The 20,990-nt window shown below is 22.3% G+C and overlaps 1 protein-coding gene and 1 long non-coding RNA gene across 16 annotated transcripts in view; both read right to left on the reverse strand.

Moving 5' to 3' along the window:
• Window positions 1-1,087: 1,087 nt before the first annotated feature.
• Window positions 1,088-11,671, reverse strand: LOC126552807 (uncharacterized). Of its 11 annotated transcripts, none has more exons than XR_007606254.1 (6): window positions 11,297-11,572; window positions 10,358-10,461; window positions 5,535-5,688; window positions 3,526-3,680; window positions 1,886-2,040; window positions 1,088-1,135 (listed from the first exon to the last, which is right to left on the reverse strand). It is a non-coding gene; the product is annotated as an uncharacterized LOC126552807 (long non-coding RNA). The 11 variants fall into 11 exon arrangements; XR_007606253.1 differs by having other exon boundaries at window positions 11,301-11,571; XR_007606258.1 differs by lacking the exons at window positions 10,358-10,461; window positions 11,297-11,572 and adding an exon at window positions 11,657-11,671.
• Window positions 11,672-14,634: 2,963 nt separating this feature from the next.
• Window positions 14,635-20,990, reverse strand: part of LOC126551690 (pumilio homolog 3-like) — a 149,794-nt gene continuing 143,438 nt past the window's right edge. For all 5 annotated transcript variants that reach the window (XM_050205690.1, XM_050205689.1, XM_050205688.1 and 2 more), the window contains 8 exons: window positions 20,750-20,958; window positions 18,935-19,118; window positions 18,749-18,877; window positions 18,554-18,657; window positions 17,816-17,958; window positions 15,398-15,568; window positions 15,239-15,329; window positions 14,635-15,141 (listed from right to left, as the gene is read on the reverse strand). In XM_050205690.1, the coding sequence (XP_050061647.1) occupies window positions 15,015-15,141; window positions 15,239-15,329; window positions 15,398-15,568; window positions 17,816-17,958; window positions 18,554-18,657; window positions 18,749-18,877; window positions 18,935-19,118; window positions 20,750-20,958 (1,158 nt within the window). In that variant the 3' untranslated portion in view covers window positions 14,635-15,014. The remainder of the gene's footprint in view (window positions 15,142-15,238; window positions 15,330-15,397; window positions 15,569-17,815; window positions 17,959-18,553; window positions 18,658-18,748; window positions 18,878-18,934; window positions 19,119-20,749; window positions 20,959-20,990) is intronic.

Genomic DNA, 20,990 nt, shown 5'->3' on the forward strand with positions numbered 1-20,990 from the left:
ATAAATTTCGTTGAGAAGAATACTCAGTATTTAATCAGCAAAAGAAATATATGTATTCACTTTTTAGGTATAATTTTAGGTAACAATGATGTTATATAATTTTTAAAAAAACTCATTAACAAATATTATTTGTCATCTTAAATCATAGTTTGTCTTCATTTATCTTTTATCAATATGAAATAGGTTTCAAATGTTTTAGTTGAATTATGACTTCTTTATTAGCAAAATCAAAATTATAGTAGTATACTTACTCATAATATTAATAAGCTATAGGTATTTTCAATTTTTTAAAAATTCTTTTATACATATCATTTATTAAGTAATATTCTATTTTGTTAAAATTAATTTTTCATCCCAACAAAAAGATTTTCAAATGTTTGACTTAACATCTTGGTTTTTAATTAGTAAAACAAAAATGAATATTGACTATTTACGTATAATATTAAGTAACAATTACGATTTTATATTTTTAAAAAGACTCATAACAAATATTAATCGTCAACTTATATCATAGTTTATCTTAATTTATTTTTTATCAACATGAAAAATATATCAAATGTTTTTGTTAAATTATGAGTTTTTCATTAGCAAAACAAAAACTCATGTAGTATACATACTCATAATATTGATAAGCTATAGGTATTTTCAATTTTTTAAAAATTCTTTTATACATATCATTTATTAAGTAATATTCTATTTTTTTAAAATTTATTTTTCATCCCAACAAAAAGATTTTCAAATGTTTGACTTAACATCTTGGTTTTTAATTAGTAAAACAAAAATGATATTGATGACTATTTACGTATAATATTAAGTAACAATAACGATTTTATATTTTTAAAAAGACTCATAACAATATTAATTGTCAACTTATATCATAGTTTATCTTAATTTATCTTTTATCAACATGAAAAATATTTCAAATGTTTTTGTTAAATTATGAGTTTTTCATTAGCAAAACAAAACTCATGTAGTATACATACTCATAATATTGATAAGCTATAGGCATTTTTAATTTTTCAATTTAAAATATTAACATATAAAATTTGAAGTAATATCTTCTTGGTATCCATTCTATTCTGATTCATGGCAATTGCTTCATATTGTAATTGAATACTCTGCTACAAGGTTTCAGCTAACAAAAAAAGGAATAGAATTAATACATGATTATGAGTTACATATAGATTTTGTAATTTTTTGAAATTTGGTTGAATCAAATCTTTAACAGTATTTTATATTATATAATTCTAATCCTTATGTTATATTAATGTTTTGTCATAATTTCGTTGAGAAGAATACTCAGTATTAATCAGCAAAAGAAATTATGTATTCACTTTTTAGGTATAATTTTAGGTAACAATGATGGTATATAATTTTTAAAAAAACTCATTAACAATATTATTTGTCATCTTAAATCATAGTTTGTCTTCATTTATCTTTTATCAATATGAAATAGGTTTCAAATGTTTTAGTTGAATTATGACTTCTTTATTAGCAAAATCAAATTATAGTAGTATACTTACTCATAATATTGATAAGCTATAGGTATTTTCAATTTTTTAAAAATTCTTTTATACATATCATTTATTAAGTAATATTCTATTTTGTTAAAATTAATTTTTCATCCCACAAAAGATTTTCAAATGTTTGACTTAACATCTTGGTTTTTAATTAGTAAAACAAAAATGAATATTGACTATTTACGTATAATATTAAGTAACAATAACGATTTTATATTTTTAAAAAGACTCATAAACAAATATTAATTGTCAACTTATATCATAGTTTATCTTAATTTATCTTTTATCAACATAAAATATTTCAAATGTTTTAGTTAAATTATGAGTTTTTCATTAGCAAAACAAAAATCTCAGTAGTATCATACTCATAATATTGATAAGCTATAGGCATTTTTAATTTTTCAATTTAATAATCTTAACATATAAAATTTGAAGTAATATCTTCTTGGTATCCATTCTATTCTGATTCATGGCAATTGCTTCATATGTGTAAATTGAATACTCTGCTACAAGGTTTCAGCTAAACAAAAAAAGGAATAGTATTAATACATGATTATGAGTTACATATAGATTTTGTAATTTTTTGAAATTTGGTTGAATCAAATCTTTAACAGTATTTTATATTATATAATTCTAATCCATTATGTTATTAATGTTTTGTCATAAATTTCGTTGAGAAGAATACTCAGTATTTAATCAGCAAAAGAAATATATGTATTCACTTTTTAGGTATAATTTTAGGTAACAATGATGTTATATAATTTTTAAAAAAACTCATTAACAAATATTATTTGTCATCTTAAATCATAGATTGTCTTCATTTGTCTTTTATCAATATGAAATAGGTTTCAAATGTTTTAGTTGAATTATGACTTCTTTATTAGCAAAATCAAAATTATAGTAGTATACTTACTCAATATTGATAAGCTATAGGTATTTTCAATTTTTTAAAAATTCTTTTATACATATCATTTATTAAGTAATATTCTATTTTGTTAAAATTAATTTTTCATCCCAACAAAAGATTTTCAAATGATTGACTTAACATCTTGGTTTTTAATTAGTAAAACAAAAATGAATATTGACTATTTACGTATAATATTAAGGAACAATAACGATTTTATATTTTTAAAAAGACTCATAAACAAATATTAATTGTCAACTTATATCATAGTTTATCTTAATTTATTTATCAACATGAAAAATATTTCAAATGTTTTAGTTAAATTATGATTTTTCATTAGCAAAACAAAAACTCATGTAGTATACATACTCATAATATTGATAAGCTATAGGTATTTTCAATTTTTTAAAAATTCTTTTATACATATCATATTATTTATAAGTAATTCTATTTTGTTAAAATTTTTTTTTCATCCCAACAAAAGATTTTCAAATGTTTGACTTAACATCTTGGTTTTTAATTAGTAAAACAAAAATAAAATTGACTATTGACGTATATAATATTAAGTAACAATAACGATTTTATATTTTTAAAAAGACTCATAAACAAATATTAATTGTCAACTTATATCATAGTTTATCTTAATTTATCTTTTATCAACATGAAAAATATTTCAAATGTTTTAGTTAAATTATGAGTTTTTCATTAGCAAAACAAAAACTCATGTAGTATACATACTCATAATATTGATAAGCTATAGGTATTTTCAATTTTTTAAAAATTCTTTTATACATCATTTATTAAGTAATATTCTATTTTTTAAAATTATTTTTCATCCCAACAAAAAGATTTTCAAATGTTTGACTTAACATCTTGGTTTTTAATTAGTAAAACAAAAATGAATATTGACTATTTACGTATAATATTAAGTAACAATAACGATTTTATATTTTTAAAAAGACTCATAAACAAATATTAATTGTCAACTTATATCATAGTTTATCTTAATTTATCTTTTATCAACATGAAAAATATTTCAAATGTTTTAGTTAAATTATGAGTTTTTCATTAGCAAAACAAAAACTCATGTAGTATACATACTCATAATATTGATAAGCTATAGGCATTTTTAATTTTTCAATTTAATAATATTAACATATAAAATTTGAAGTAATATCTTCTTGGTATCCATTCTATTCTGATTCATGGCAATTGCTTCATATGTGTAAATTGAATACTCTGCTACAAGGTTTCAGCTAAACAAAAAAAGGAATAGAATTAATACATGATTATGAGTTACATATAGATTTTGTAATTTTTTGAAATTTGGTTGAATCAAATCTTTAACAGTATTTTATATTATATAATTCTAATCCATTATGTTATTAATGTTTTGTCATAAATTTCGTTGAGAAGAATACTCAGTATTTAATCAGCAAAAGAAATATATGTATTCACTTTTTAGGTATAATTTTAGGTAACAATGATGTTATATAATTTTTAAAAAAACTCATTAACAAATATTATTTGTCATCTTAAATCATAGATTGTCTTCATTTGTCTTTTATCAATATGAAATAGGTTTCAAATGTTTTAGTTGAATTATGACTTCTTTATTAGCAAAATCAAAATTATAGTAGTATACTTACTCATAATATTGATAAGCTATAGGTATTTTCAATTTTTTAAAAATTCTTTTATACATATCATTTATTAAGTAATATTCTATTTTGTTAAAATTAATTTTTCATCCCAACAAAAAGATTTTCAAATGATTGACTTAACATCTTGGTTTTTAATTAGTAAAACAAAAATGAATATTGACTATTTACGTATAATATTAAGGAACAATAACGATTTTATATTTTTAAAAAGACTCATAAACAAATATTAATTGTCAACTTATATCATAGTTTATCTTAATTTATTTTTTATCAACATGAAAAATATTTCAAATGTTTTAGTTAAATTATGATTTTTCATTAGCAAAACAAAAACTCATGTAGTATACATACTCATAATATTGATAAGCTATAGGTATTTTCAATTTTTTAAAAATTCTTTTATACATATCATTTATTAAGTAATATTCTATTTTGTTAAAATTTATTTTTCATCCCAACAAAAAGATTTTCAAATGTTTGACTTAACATCTTGGTTTTTAATTAGTAAAACAAAAATGAATATTGACTATTTACGTATAATATTAAGTAACAATAACGATTTTATATTTTTAAAAAGACTCATAAACAAATATTAATTGTCAACTTATATCATAGTTTATCTTAATTTATTTTTTATCAACATGAAAAATATTTCAAATGTTTTAGTTAAATTATGAGTTTTTCATTAGCAAAACAAAAACTCATGTAGTATACATACTCATAATATTGATAAGCTATAGGTATTTTCAATTTTTTAAAAATTCTTTTATACATATCATTTATTAAGTAATATTCTATTTTGTTAAAATTAATTTTTCATCCCAACAAAAAGATTTTCAAATGTTTGACTTAACATCTTGGTTTTTAATTAGTAAAACAAAAATGAATATTGACTATTACGTATATTTAAGTAACAATAACGATTTTTATTTTTAAAAAGACTCATAAACAATATTAATTGTCAACTTATATCATAGTTTATCTTAATTTATTTTTATCAACATGAAAAATATTTCAAATGTTTTTGTTAAATTATGAGTTTTTCATTAGCAAAACAAAAACTCATGTAGTATACATACTCATAATATTGATAAGCTATAGGTATTTTCAATTTTTTAAAAATTCTTTTATACATATCATTTATTAAGTAATATTCTATTTTGTTAAAATTAATTTTTCATCCCAACAAAAAGATTTTCAAATGTTTGACTTAACATCTTGGTTTTTAATTAGTAAAACAAAAATGAATATTGACTATTTACGTATAATATTAAGTAACAATAACGATTTTATATTTTTAAAAAGACTCATAAACAAATATTAATTGTCAACTTATATCATAGTTTATCTTAATTTATCTTTTATCAACATGAAAAATATTTCAAATGTTTTAGTTAAATTATGAGTTTTTCATTAGCAAAACAAAAACTCATGTAGTATACATACTCATAATATTGATAAGCTATAGGCATTTTTAATTTTTCAATTTAATAATATTAACATATAAAATTTGAAGTATTCTTTCTTGGTATCCATTCTATTCTGATTCATGGCAATTGCTTCATATGTGTAAATTGAATACTCTGCTACAAGGTTTCAGCTAAACAAAAAAAGGAATAGAATTAATACATGATTATGAGTTACATATAGATTTTGTAATTTTTTGAAATTTGGTTGAATCAAATCTTTAACAGTATTTTATATTATATAATTCTAATCCATTATGTTATTAATGTTTTGTCATAAATTTCGTTGAGAAGAATACTCAGTATTTAATCAGCAAAAGAAATATATGTATTCACTTTTTAGGTATAATTTTAGGTAACAATGATGTTATATAATTTTTAAAAAAACTCATTAACAAATATTATTTGTCATCTTAAATCATAGTTTGTCTTCATTTATCTTTTATCAATATGAAATAGGTTTCAAATGTTTTGTTGAAATATGACTTCTTTATTAGAAAATCAAAATTATAGTAGTATACTTACTCATAATATTGATAAGCTATAGGTATTTTCAATTTTTTAAAAATTCTTTTATACATATCATTTATTAAGTAATATCTATTTTGTTTAAATTAATTTTTCATCCCAACAAAAAGATTTTCAAATGATTGACTTAACATCTTGGTTTTTAATTAGTAAAACAAAAATGAATATTGACTATTTACGTATAATATTAAGGAACAATAACGATTTTATATTTTTAAAAAGACTCATAAACACATATTAATTGTCAACTTATATCATAGTTTATCTTAATTTATTTTTTATCAACATGAAAAATATTTCAAATGTTTTAGTTAAATTATGATTTTTCATTAGCAAAACAAAAACTCATGTAGTATACATACTCATAATATTGATAAGCTATAGGTATTTTCAATTTTTTAAAAATTCTTTTATACATATCATTTATTAAGTAATATTCTATTTTGTTAAAATTTATTTTTCATCCCAACAAAAGATTTTCAAATGTTTGACTTAACATCTTGGTTTTTAATTAGTAAAACAAAAATGAATATTGACTATTTACGTATAATATTAAGTAACAATAACGATTTTATATTTTTAAAAAGACTCATAAACAAATATTAATTGTCAACTTATATCATAGTTTATCTTAATTTATCTTTTATCAACATGAAAAATATTTCAAATGTTTTAGTTAAATTATGAGTTTTTCATTAGCAAAACAAAAACTCATGTAGTATACATACTCATAATATTGATAAGCTATAGGTATTTTCATTTTTTAAAAATCTTTTATACATATCATTTATTAAGTATATTCTATTTTTTAAAATTTATTTTTCATCCAACAAAAAGATTTTCAAATGTTTGACTTAACATCTTGGTTTTTAATTAGTAAAACAAAAATGAATATTGACTATTTACGTATATATATTAAGTAACAATAACGATTTTATATTTTTAAAAAGACTCATAAACAAATATTAATTGTCAACTTATATCATAGTTTATCTTAATTTATCTTTTATCAACATGAAAAATATTTCAAATGTTTTAGTTAAATTATGAGTTTTTCATTAGCAAAACAAAAACTCATGTAGTATACATACTCATATATATTGATAAGCTATAGGCATTTTTAATTTTTCAATTTAATAATTTAACATATAAAATTTGAAGTAATATCTTCTTGGTATCCATTCTATTCTGATTCATGGCAATTGCTTCTATGTGTAAATTGAATACTCTGCAACAAGGTTTCAGCTAAACAAAAAAAGGAATAGAATTAATACATGATTAGTTACATATAGATTTTGTAATTTTTTGAAATTTGGTTGAATCAAATCTTTAACAGTATTTTATATATATAATTCTAATCCATTATGTTATTATGTTTTGTCATAAATTTCGTTGAGAAGAATACTCAGTTTTTAATCAGCAAAAGAAATATATGTATTCACTTTTTAGGTATAATTTTAGGTAACAATGATGTTATATAATTTTTAAAAAAACTCATTAACAAATATTATTTGTCATCTTAAATCATAGTTTGTCTTCATTTGTCTTTTATCAATATGAAATAGGTTTCAAATGTTTTAGTTGAATTATGACTTCTTTATTAGCAAAATCAAAATTATAGTAGTATACTTACTCATAATATTGATAAGCTATAGGTATTTTCAATTTTTTAAAAATTCTTTTATACATATCATTTATTAAGTAATATTCTATTGTGTTAAAATTAATTTTTCATCCCAACAAAAAGATTTTCAAATGTTTGACTTAACATCTTGGTTTTTAATTAGTAAAACAAAAATGAATATTGACTATTTACGTATAATATTAAGTAACAATAACGATTTTATATTTTTAAAAAGACTCATAAACAAATATTAATTGTCAACTTATATCATAGTTTATCTTAATTTATCTTTTATCAACATGAAAAATATTTCAAATGTTTTAGTTAAATTATGAGTTTTTCATTAGCAAAACAAAAACTCATGTAGTATACATACTCATAATATTGATAAGCTATAGGTATTTTCAATTTTTTAAAAATTCTTTTATACATATCATTTATTAAGTAATATTCTATTTTGTTAAAATTTATTTTTCATCCCAACAAAAAGATTTTCAAATGTTTGACTTAACATCTTGGTTTTTAATTAGTAAAACAAAAATGAATATTGACTATTTACGTATAATATTAAGTAACAATAACGATTTTATATTTTTAAAAAGACTCATAAACAAATATTAATTGTCAACTTATATCATAGTTTATCTTAATTTATCTTTTATCAACATGAAAAATATTTCAAATGTTTTTGTTAAATTATGAGTTTTTCATTAGCAAAACAAAAACTCATGTAGTATACATACTCATAATATTGATAAGCTATAGGTATTTTCAATTTTTTAAAAATTCTTTTATACATATCATTTATTAAGTAATATTCTATTTTTTTAAAATTTATTTTTCATCCCAACAAAAAGATTTTCAAATGTTTGACTTAACATCTTGGTTTTTAATTAGTAAAACAAAAATGAATATTGACTATTTACGTATAATATTAAGTAACAATAACGATTTTATATTTTTAAAAAGACTCATAAACAAATATTAATTGTCAACTTATATCATAGTTTATCTTAATTTATTTTTTATCAACATGAAAAATATTTCAAATGTTTTAGTTAAATTATGAGTTTTTCATTAGCAAAACAAAAACTCATGTAGTATACATACTCATAATATTGATAAGCTATAGGTATTTTCAATTTTTTAAAAATTCTTTTATACATATCATTTATTAAGTAATATTCTATTTTGTTAAAATTTATTTTTCATCCCAACAAAAAGATTTTCAAATGTTTGACTTAACATCTTGGTTTTTAATTAGTAAAACAAAAATGAATATTGACTATTTACGTATAATATTAATTACAATAACGATTTTATATTTTTAAAAAGACTCATAAACAAATAATTATTGTCAACTTATATCATAGTTTGCCTTCATTTATCTTCATTTATATCTATCATTTACGACCATTTTTCAAAATTCGGTGTTTTGATTATTGATATTTTAGATTTTTCAAAAAATTTAATATTTAAAACTGCAATTACTGTAAATTTACGTTTGTCTATAAGATACGTGTCAGTTTAAAATTTGGTTCACATACCAGATGAGCATATTTGTTTTCACAATTTTTCTAAAATAGGTAGAGAATTTGGGGCATGCCCCTGCTCCACAGCAGGTCGACCCGGTATTGCAGTACCTCCGGGAACAGCACACATATCAAATAAAATACTTTTCAATCCTTGATTATACAATAGACTCTAAATAACTATATTATATCCTATAGTCAATAGTCATTCCCACATAGCCACATATTCATATACAATATTATACATGTATACATAATTTTTGAACTTAGAGATTTAGAAACATATGTGGAGATGAATACTGAGTTTTTCACTAGTAAAATAAAAATAAATATTGACTATTAATGTATAATTTTAAGTAACAATAACGTTTTTCAATTTTTAAAATACTCATAAAAATATATTATTTATTAAATTATGTTATATTATTTAGTTTCCATGATTAATTTATGCTAATGAAAAATAATTCAGATATTTGAGATGAATATTCAGTTTTTTATTAAGAAAATAAACATAAATAATAACTATTTACATACAATTTTAAAGGATAATAATGTTTTTCAAATTTTAAAAATCTCATAAATACATTTTTTTTTATGTTATATTATATAAAGTCGTCTCCATGAAAGATCTATGCTAATGATTAATAAATCAGATGTGTGAGATCATTAATCAGTTTTTTATTAGTAAAATAAACGTAAATAATAACTATTTACATATTATTATAAGTAACAATAAGGTTTTTCTATTTTAATAAATCTCATATTATCAAATAATTTTTGAAATAATATTATAATTCATCTCCATTATGTTATAAATCAATTGGCATATATTTCAGATGTGTGAAATGTATACTCAGTTTTTTATTAAGAAAATAAACATAAATAATAACTACTTACATATAATTTTAAATGAAAATAAAATTTCATAGAAATATTTTATTTATTATGTTATATTATATTTAGTCTCCATTAATGATCTATGCTAATGAAAAATAATTCAGATATGTGATATGAATAATGAGTTTTTTATTAGCAAAATAAAAACTGTAACAGTATACTAATTATAATATTGATAAACTATAAGAATTTTCATTTTTTAAAAGACTTATATTAACATACTATGTTTGAGGTAATATCATCATTCATTCCCATTTTATTATGATGTCAATGACAATTTATTGCTTCAAATGTGTCGAATTGAATACTGTGTCAGATAGTTTAAGCTACACAAACATTAAATTGGATTAATACATGATTATGATTAATTTAGATTTTGCAATTTTTAAAAATTTCATATAAACCAATCATTTATGAAATAATATTATAATTCATCTCCATTATGTTGTTAATCTATTGGCATATATTTTAGATGTGTGTAATGAATACTTAGTTTTTTATTACAAAAATAAACATAAATAATAACTATTTACATATAATTTTAAATAATAATAGTGTTTTTCAATATTAAATATCTCATATAAACATATTATGTAAAATGTTAAATTATATTTAGTCTCTATTAATGATTTATCCAAATTAAAAATATTTCAGATGTGTAAAATGAATACTCAGTTTTTTATTAAGAAAATAAACATAATAAAATAACTATTTACATATAATTTTAAAGGACAATAAACTATTTCAATTTTAAAAAATCTCATGTAAACATATTATATATTAAATTATATCATATTAAGTTTCCATTTATGATTTTTCATAATGAAAAATAATTTGTATGTGTGAAATGAATACTCAGTTTTTTATTAGGACATTAAACGTAACTAATAACTATTTACATATAATTTTAAAGGACAATTTGAAAATCGAAGCAGTATAGTTTCACATAATTTTGATAAATTATGAGAGTTTTCAATGTTTAAAAGACTTATTTTAACATATTAAGTATGAGGTAATATCATCTTTCATTTCCATTTTATTCTGATTCCAATGGCAATTGCTTCAGATGTGTGAATTGAATAATATGTTATTAATGTGTAGTAATTATTTATGATATCACGTCTTTATGGAGTTTAATTGTTTATAAATGTGTGTTCTTACTTACGTAGCCTGTTTCCATTTTTCCCTTGTAAGATTATTAAATAAACGTGTTTACCAACTATTACGAGGTCATCTCTCTTTATTAGTACTGAAGTCATTACATATAAACTTAAAATTTGATCTTTTATTTAAACGCTTTAAAATACGCGACGCAACGATGCAATAGTAGTCGATAACGAAATGAAATAAATAAAAAACGCGCGAATGTGAGATTCTGAGATATCAATAATGAAATGCGTCGTAGTTGAGTGGGGGACCAGCCGGCACGACAACTCTTGATGTGTTCGCCGGGATATCAGATTTTATTGTAATTTATCATTAAAAAGCTTTCACGTCACCTTTAATACCTCAATTACTAACCGTACGATTTCGATGATTTTCGCAAAAAGATCCTTTAGCACAATTTGTCTGATTATATCCAATTTAATAGGTTTTACGTCTTTTACTACTGATTACGATTTAAGATACCTAATAACCTAACCATATTATCTTAAATCGTGCTACTTTTTCAGTAGATAACTAGATAATTAGTTAGGTCCAACATTTACACTGCTAATACGGGCAACTCGCCAACTTTTCTTTAAGGTATTTAGGTAAATGATAAAATTCACTGTCCGACTGTCGTAAGTAGTGTTGACGTTCCGAGTGCCGACGCTATATTTTGACATGTTTATGTCTTTATGGCTGATTTTTCATTCTGTTAATTTGTGCGATTCTGAGCTGAAGACGTCATGAGCATTATGTGTTTGCGGCGACCGGTAGATACTAGATACCGTTTACCGGAAATTAGCGATTATGGGAACGTTATCAGCATCGCAGTGGCGTGTGACTACGACTAGGTACTATAATATGTTTATACAGTAGTAACATTAGGCATAGCCTGTTGTTATAGATATTGACGATAATAATAATTCATTATAAATTGTATTATAATTAATATAACCAATACTGGTTAGTGATTAATAGTTTGTTCGACTATGTCAGTAGGTGGAAATTAACGGTATTTGTAATTTTAGTTAACTTATAACTCCTCGTAAATATATTTATATTATTTATATTATACATAAGTTGTAGTATAGGATTGGCTCCAATAGTAGAAAAATGCGTCATTTTGTCATGCCCGAGAATAGGTTGAAATGGCTACAACATGTTTTAAGAAAAGAAAAAACTGAGGTAGTTTCATGACAAAGAACATATGGGTGGATGGAAAAAGAGAAAGGGGAAGACCGAAAATGAGATGGTTTGAAGTTATAGAGTACGATATGAGAATGACTGGTGTTTGTGAGGAGGATGCTAAGAAATAAGGATCGTAGGTAGTAAGTGGAAATCGTGGACCAGGTTGGCCGACCTCAAATATTTGGGAGAAACAGAAAAGGCGAAAGAAAAGAAAAAGAATAATTAATATAATAATATACCAGTTACCACTGCTGCTATACTTACCTACCTATGGTTGTCAACCGTCCAGTTTTCGCCTGGAAAGTTCAGATTTTCTGGTTCCTGTTCAGTGTACAGTTATACCTTTCAACTGGACGCCATAAATTATTACATTTCCAAAAAATTTTACTATACCTAGTAGTTTGTATTGTCAAAAGTTTGTGAATTTTTGGAGATAAAAAGTGATCATATACTAATGAAGACGGAAAAAAGCAAAAAAAAAAAACAACAACTTTAAAATAGCAAAGTAGCACTTAATTATTATACATTAACTTAATTTATTATATTATATTAATTATTTATTTATTGTATTATCAGAAGTAGAGTAATAAACTACCTAATAAAAAAAATGAATTATTCATAACAATAAATATTTATATTAGACTAAAAAAGAAATAAAAGGTATTCAGTTAGATGTCCAATTTTTAAAATTAAAAATATTGGCATCCCTATACCTACCGTATTGGTTTATACGTTAATTAGTTGTGCGCCCGTGTTTGATTAATACTCAAAAAGTGCATAATATTCAATAAATAGCTAACATGCGGTCTTTGAAACTTGTTTATTTTTTACACGTGTTAAAAGAGTTACCTACCTTGTCTCCTCGTATCTAATACCTATTTAACGTCGACATTCTTATGTCAACTGTATTCAGTAGAAACAAGACATATACATATACCAATGTATCTACACTGATAGTCTATAAGGTATGTCGATTTAAGCGATTTTACGTTTATTTACTCGAATACATGCATAGACAATTATACAGTATACAAAATATATATATAATATGCATATTATATGATAACAAAAAATGTGTACTTATCGTAATTCGAATACCGCGCTTCTACAAAAGTTATCCGATAATTGATAAGTAACAGTATTGTATAACTGTATAAGTAAGTACTTAATTAATTACAAACTCGTAAGTTTTTTTTTTTTTTTTTTGATCTCTTTCAGCAGTATGAGTGAATACTAGAAGTTCACGAACAAGAGTGTGTGCTTTTAGCCGTAAACGGTGTAGTCAGTCAAACGATGGAAGATTTACCTTCACTTTTGTATGAAAACGCCGCATTGCCTTAGTTTTACAATTTATTTAGTTCAGCTCTACCTCGCACCATCCGTTTCAAACGATTTTCACTTGATCAACTCGAAAGCGCTGGATGCTTAAACAACCATAAAAATAAATCCACCTTGACTTATTCTAATCTATCTCAGTGCTATAATATATCTATATACCTATACACATATAATATAGGTAGGTACCCCTACTTTTTAGTTTTTATTTATATAATGCACATGCCAGAAAATATTAAATAAAGCATTAATCATAATGATGTAGTTTATAAATTTGTTGTAAAATATATGTAAGAAATATCTATAGTATTATATAATGACACATATTTAGGATATCAAGTATACATAAATATAGATTTAAATTGCTCGACCATAAATTATTTTAAAAATAATGAATAAAAAACTTTTCATTTAGTCAACTTAGTCATCACTTTAATTTATTTAAAAATTGTTAATAAAAATATCATACTATTTCTTAGTAAATTTTCTGATATTCATGTTACTTTGTGTTGCAGTTTTCTATAAAGTCAATAATTTCTTGTCACCTTGTATCATTGGTTATTGTTATTATAATTATAGATTGTATAATTTTTTAACTAATCCAAATGCTTAAACTAAGCATTAGATACATATATAATATTGTTTTACCCACCAAAATAACAGAATAAATTATTAAGTATATTAATCAAATATGTCATCAGTCATCACTCATCATAGATACTATTTTATTTGTGAACTATTAAATATTTTTTTATTTTAGAAGTGCACATTGTAGACCTCATAAATCTATTAGGTAAGCAGTTACATTAAGAAATCAATCAAAACAATTTTAAATGTGTTAAATCAACATATTATGTATTTTAAAATTGGGAATAGTTATTTGTACCAGTGACATAAATTTAAATGTAAATTAAATAAAGTCAGTTAACTAATACATTTTTGTTAGCCAATTTTTCATTTAAATTAAAAACTGTAGGAAAAATAGATAATATATCAAATCATTGATAGAAAAAATAGATGTAATACTTAATGTAAACATTTTTTTGTCCAAGTTGTCTGGCATTTATACAGTATCTTAAAAAAAATTGTCGAAAACAGGAAAAATATAATTAATATTTATAACTATGAAAATAGATATCATTGTCTCTTATAAGTATTTTATACACATTTTTAATTGTTTAATGTCTAATATTAAAACGTTTTTTGTTTAACTTAAATCTAACACTAAACGTTGAGCCAAATCAAATTGTTGTTCCTTTAACAAATCCATAATTGTTGGTGAAAACAATGATTTTATATTTTCCACAACCAACTCGACTTCGGAATCCATCATTCTGAAACATTTTAATTAATTTTTTATTTTTATTTTTATTATTTATTTTTTATTGATATTAATTGCTAATGTTGTTAATATACGATATTATTACTCACTTAGCAAGCAAATAACAGGCATCTTTACGTTTAACCCATGATTTTATTATGTCAGTTGTAATTATAGATGATAATACTTCAGAAAATGTTACTAGAAAAATAAAAATATAATGATGTATAATTTTTTTTTTTTTAATGTAATTATAAAATGCGTCATACTTTCATTATTTAATGTTAATAAAAAATCGCCAGTCATTAACAATTCTATTGCCTTAAGAACACCAGAGTGTTCATAAACAGGAACTTTTCCAAGAAATCTATCCTTTAATTTATTTTTAGGATCAAAAATAAAGTTTATTACAGTTGTCATTAACTTTTTCAATTTTGCTCCTACAAAACAAACCAAAAGTTCATGATAATAATAAAATAAAATAATAATAATGATCTTACCATTAATAACCATTGACTAAAACTAAAGACCTTAAATCAATGTCTAAAAAAAATGCATAATACCTACTAAAAGGATTAGAGAAAACCAACATAATATAAACTATGATAAATAATGTTTTAATGTGCACGTATACCATCACTATTGTAAAGTTTCGATTAATGTAAAATCACAGATACCTATATATAATAATAGAACAAGAATTAATCAAGTATTGAAAGTATATAATATTTAATAACTGTTGTCACCACTTTGGAGCTACCTTACTTTATACTATAATAAATATTTTTAAAATATTCAAGAATTGTTTTTCTAATTAACGTTTATAGTTATTTATTTGTAAACACTATACTATAGTAACTGTTTTGTAGTTTTTAAAGTTTGAAATGTTTTTCTGCCATGTTCAGAATAATAAAAAATATTATTTAAGTGAAAATGCAAAATAAATATTTTAACCATCAAAAAATCAAATTTTAATGCCAATAAATATACTCATCACTTTAAAATTCAAATTGCATTAGAATTTTATTAGATACCATCATGCTATCACAATCACACCTTAATGATAAATGATAAGATAATTAAGTAAACATTGAACTATAAGCAAAATGGTGGCTAACATAAGCATTTGATATTATGAAATAGTTAGCAATCTAGTGTTATATGTCTGTACTTGTGCAAAATAAAAAGACCTGATAGACTTACCAGATCAAAATAATTGACAAATAATAATTGGTTGTAACAAAAACATAATAGATAGAAATAAAAAAAAAAAAAATTCTAATTAACAGGGTAATTAACTATTCAACATTTAATATTCAACTGCCTGTAATTAAACATTTAGCCACACTAATAAAATTTAATAAGTCATCACTTATAAAAAAAAAAAATGTTTGTATACCCTCCAAATACATAATGTGCATATTGTTAATTTGTCCTAAGATAATCTACTCAGGTTAGAAGATACATTATTCAAATATATGGTCAGATGGGAATCACAGATAGTTTATTGGTGAAATAATAGCATAAGTAATCATTGGTTTCCTATAAATATGTGTATCATACAGTGAATTTTTGTTTTTTATTTTCCTCGAAATTAATTATAAATAATATACAATTGGTAATATAGATTACTTATATATTTTATTTTTAGGTTTGAAGCTAAGTTTTTTTAGAAAATAATATGTTTGTGTAAATTTAGTGTTGTAGCAAGGCACTTGGTTTTCCTGAGGACAGTACATATTTCATGAAATATCACTAAAAAACTTGTTTTTATAGTACGAGTATACTAGATATAATTCAATATACGCATTTCTTTGAAATTAAAAATGTTTTGATTAGTTGTCACTTTTAAAAACAACCTCTCTGCAGATGTAATTGTAATTATGGGCAAGGTATGAGGGGATTTTTGAGTGATGTTATTTCAGTGAATTTTTTAATCAAGATTTGTATAATATATCTTTTTAAATATGACTAGAAAAATTATAGTTAATGAACAAAAACTTATAAAATATATCGATTATAAAAATAGTTATAAACATTAAAAAAATAAGTACCTATCAAAACAAAATAGGTTAATCTTCACTCAATTTCAATAATTTTTAGTATTTAACAAAATTATTATCATTAATCAAATTTGAACAAAATATGTTATTAATTAAATTATTCATAACAATAAACTCTGATGACTTTTAACCTGGACCTTGTTTAAATAAGCCAAAATTTAGTTACTTTTGTAAACAGATATACAGCTTATAATATAGAACTTTAGTATAGTTAATTAAATATTAATCAATAAACTTTCATAAATAATGATTTAATACAAATAAAACTATTAAGTTGTAGAGTAACATTGAGTTTTTATACATTTCACAGTAAACAGTAAATAGCAGAACCAATAACTATCATTGTTAATAGTATACATATAATAAATTATAATATATTATAACTGCTAGTATGATCTATGTTACATAACTTGAGTAAATAACTATAATATTTATACCGGCGTTTCTCAACTTTTTCAGTTGTGTAGACCACCAATTTTGTAAAAAAAAATCTCTACACAATGCATATAATATATAATATTTAATGTGATATGGTTCAAGGCCGATGGGTTGGGAACCACTGATCTATACAAAAGTGCAATTTACACTTGTATAAGTGCTCTAATAGATTAATTGAAAAATTACCTCTGCATTCATGTATAATATCCTTTAATACCATTGCCATTTCTAGATTACTAATCCAGCACATTGGATTCTTTTGAATACAACGTACAAGAGAATTGAAAATTGAAACTGAGAGTCTTCTTGCTCGCTCACCTATGCCGTTACTATTAAAATTAAAACAAAATTAGAATACTGTTTTAATAGATAATATTGACATTAAAATAAATATAAAACCTTACGCGTGTTGAGACTATTTTACAATACTACAGAGTAAAATTGAATTCAATAAAATCAATTGTGCATTGTTAGCTTTAAAATTATAGTAAAAATGTTATCATTATTATTTCATTATTTTCAAAGTTGAAGGTAAGAATTTATTCTACGTTATGTGATAACTTTTTTAAATATTTGAATTTTTTATCAGGATATGATTATAACAAGTATTAGAAGTTAAAAATTATCATTACTAGCTTTTAAATTAAAATAAAAAAAAATCCAATGCTTAAGTACGTATAATATTCTTACTTTAAACTTTGATAATAATGGAATTCACTATATTATTAAAGCTAACAGCACATTATATGTTGAATGTACTACTGAATGTAAATTTGCTATGCTATATGTTAATTTACCAGTATTATAATTAGCTAAATACTGTTAATATTTATTTCCCAAGAAAATAATACAACATGTAAACAAAGTTATAATCATAACTTAATTATATTTCATAAATTATAATAATTATTAACTAAATACTACCTTTCTGGTAAACGTCTGAAAACCCCAAATGAAAACATCAACCTACGGCCATTCTCATTACTTACAATTTCTTCAAGATTATTCAAAATTTCAGGATAGATTATCTGAAACCATATAGTAATTGTATTTAGTATAAAAGAATTCAATTAATTTCATAAATGTTATTTTAAAATTTTCAGAAATATCAGTTTTCACCCTTTTTATCAGAGCTGTATCATCAACACCGTCGAAAAGGCCAAACAAAATTAAATATCCATAATCTGATGTGGCTAAATCACGCGTAGCAGCAGTAGCCTTAATTTTTTTCAATAGAGACTTGTGCTCCTAAAAATAATATTGCAGTTAATAAACTAAAAAACAATAATTTTAAATGTATTTTACCTTAGAGTTTGCACAATTTATCATGGACATAGCAATATAACAACCACTTTTGGTTGAGTAAAATAGTTCTATTGGAAGTTCTTTAAGGAAAGTGATCAGTTCATAACAATTTTCTAATCCAGTATATACAATGTATTCACGAATCAAATTATGAACTAATGTTGTCTGCATAGAAGTATCTTGTCTAAAATTATATAAATAATATTAATATACAGTTAGATCCCTCAAGAGTGTAAATATAAATACAGTCGAGTCTCGATAACTCGAATTTCAAGGTAGATAATTGAGTGTATAGGAATTCCATAGGGACAAAAGAAATTTGAGTTTTCGAGACTCGACTGTATTTGAGTTACTTATTAATTATTTTATAAATTATAAATGTTAAAAAAATGCAATTAAAAGGCCCCTCCTCGAATTTAAAATATTAGTTCTATGAATACACAGCATATTCAATAGGAAGATACTATATTATATTACTGTGATTATCACTTGTTTAGACGATTAATGCAAGTTTTTTTAATATCTTAACTAATTAATTGAAGTTAAATAAATTATATTTATTAAGTTAATTTTTGTATTAATAATAAAAAAAAAAAAAATAGTTATGCTAATGTAACTGAGTTAAAAATATTTATTAACTTGGCAACCTTGAATACTAATAGTATTCAACCCAGCTATTATCTGCAAAAAAAATATCTATTTTATGGTAAACCAAATATTTTAATTATAGAATAATAATTTCTGAAAACATGATTTTTTCTTAATTTAGTTTGAAAAGCTTTCCTACTTTTTTGAATGTTAATAATATAGAACTCTAAAATTATTTTTAAAATGTAAGTCATTTTGAAATAAGCAAGCTTCCTAACAATTTTTAATTCAATTTTAGATATTTACTTGAATAACTATGTTAATAAATAACAGTTAACAAAATATCTAGTCAGTATTATACATACACATGGCACGTATGCACACATTTAAAAAATTGCATATTTGAACTTAAAAAATGGCCAGCATTGGATCTTTAAACATAAATTTTATAATATAGCAGTCATATACATAATTACCTACCATTAATACAGTAAAACTTAGATTATCCAAACTAATGGGGATCACAACTAATTCGGTCAAGTGAAATTTCAGATACTTGGATCTGTTTAAAAATTGTACATGTAATTTTATATTTAATATGCAATATGAATTTATTATATTACACTTATTATTATTAATTAAAAATTATTTAAGGCAAATTTATCACAATCTATGTAAATGCATGTAATGTACTAATGTACTAACAATAAAAGTTAACAAAAATTTTAAAATCAGAGTATAAGCCAATACGTTTAGATAATGTTAAGTTTGTATAACAGATTTGGATAATCAGGGTTCTACTGTACTTATTTATGATTGAAAACATATTTTAAAAATTTTTCATTTAAGAAACAATTATTGAAATAATCTGTAGATGGTATTTTATGTAGTATAGATTTTAGAAATTTAGAAGTTATTACATCAACTATGTTATAAAAATGTTAACTTTAATCAGTTTTAATTTTATTTGATAAAATAATTTTTAGAAACGAAAAAAATCAATTTTATTTAAAATAACATACTAATTAGATTTTTTAGATTCTAGTATTTACTCAAAGCACTACCGATTAACTAGTAGAATTTTTATCAATATATATTTTTACTTGTACGCATATTTTTAAGTAATTCTATTGCTTATTTTCAGTGTTTCCAATAGAAAAATAATTAATATTTTAAATGGTACACGATTGGTATTAAGAAATAATTTTTTAAATTTTTAATAATTACTTTAAAACAAATTTTCTAATGTTTTTTGTTGTTTTTGCAAGTATAATGTCCTTTGAGTCTGGTGAATTCTCCAATATGTCAGTTAATGATAACACATTGGGTGAATCATATAAGACACTAGATGCACCATACAACTCATGCATCATTGCATTCTGCTGCTCCGGTGTTGCATAAGTTGTATAAATCAAATCCATGATCTTAGCAGAGTTCTAATAAATTATAATTTTAAAATTAAAATATG

Source organism: Aphis gossypii, chromosome X, assembly GCF_020184175.1.
Source record: "Aphis gossypii isolate Hap1 chromosome X, ASM2018417v2, whole genome shotgun sequence".
Taxonomy (NCBI): domain Eukaryota; kingdom Metazoa; phylum Arthropoda; class Insecta; order Hemiptera; family Aphididae; genus Aphis; species Aphis gossypii.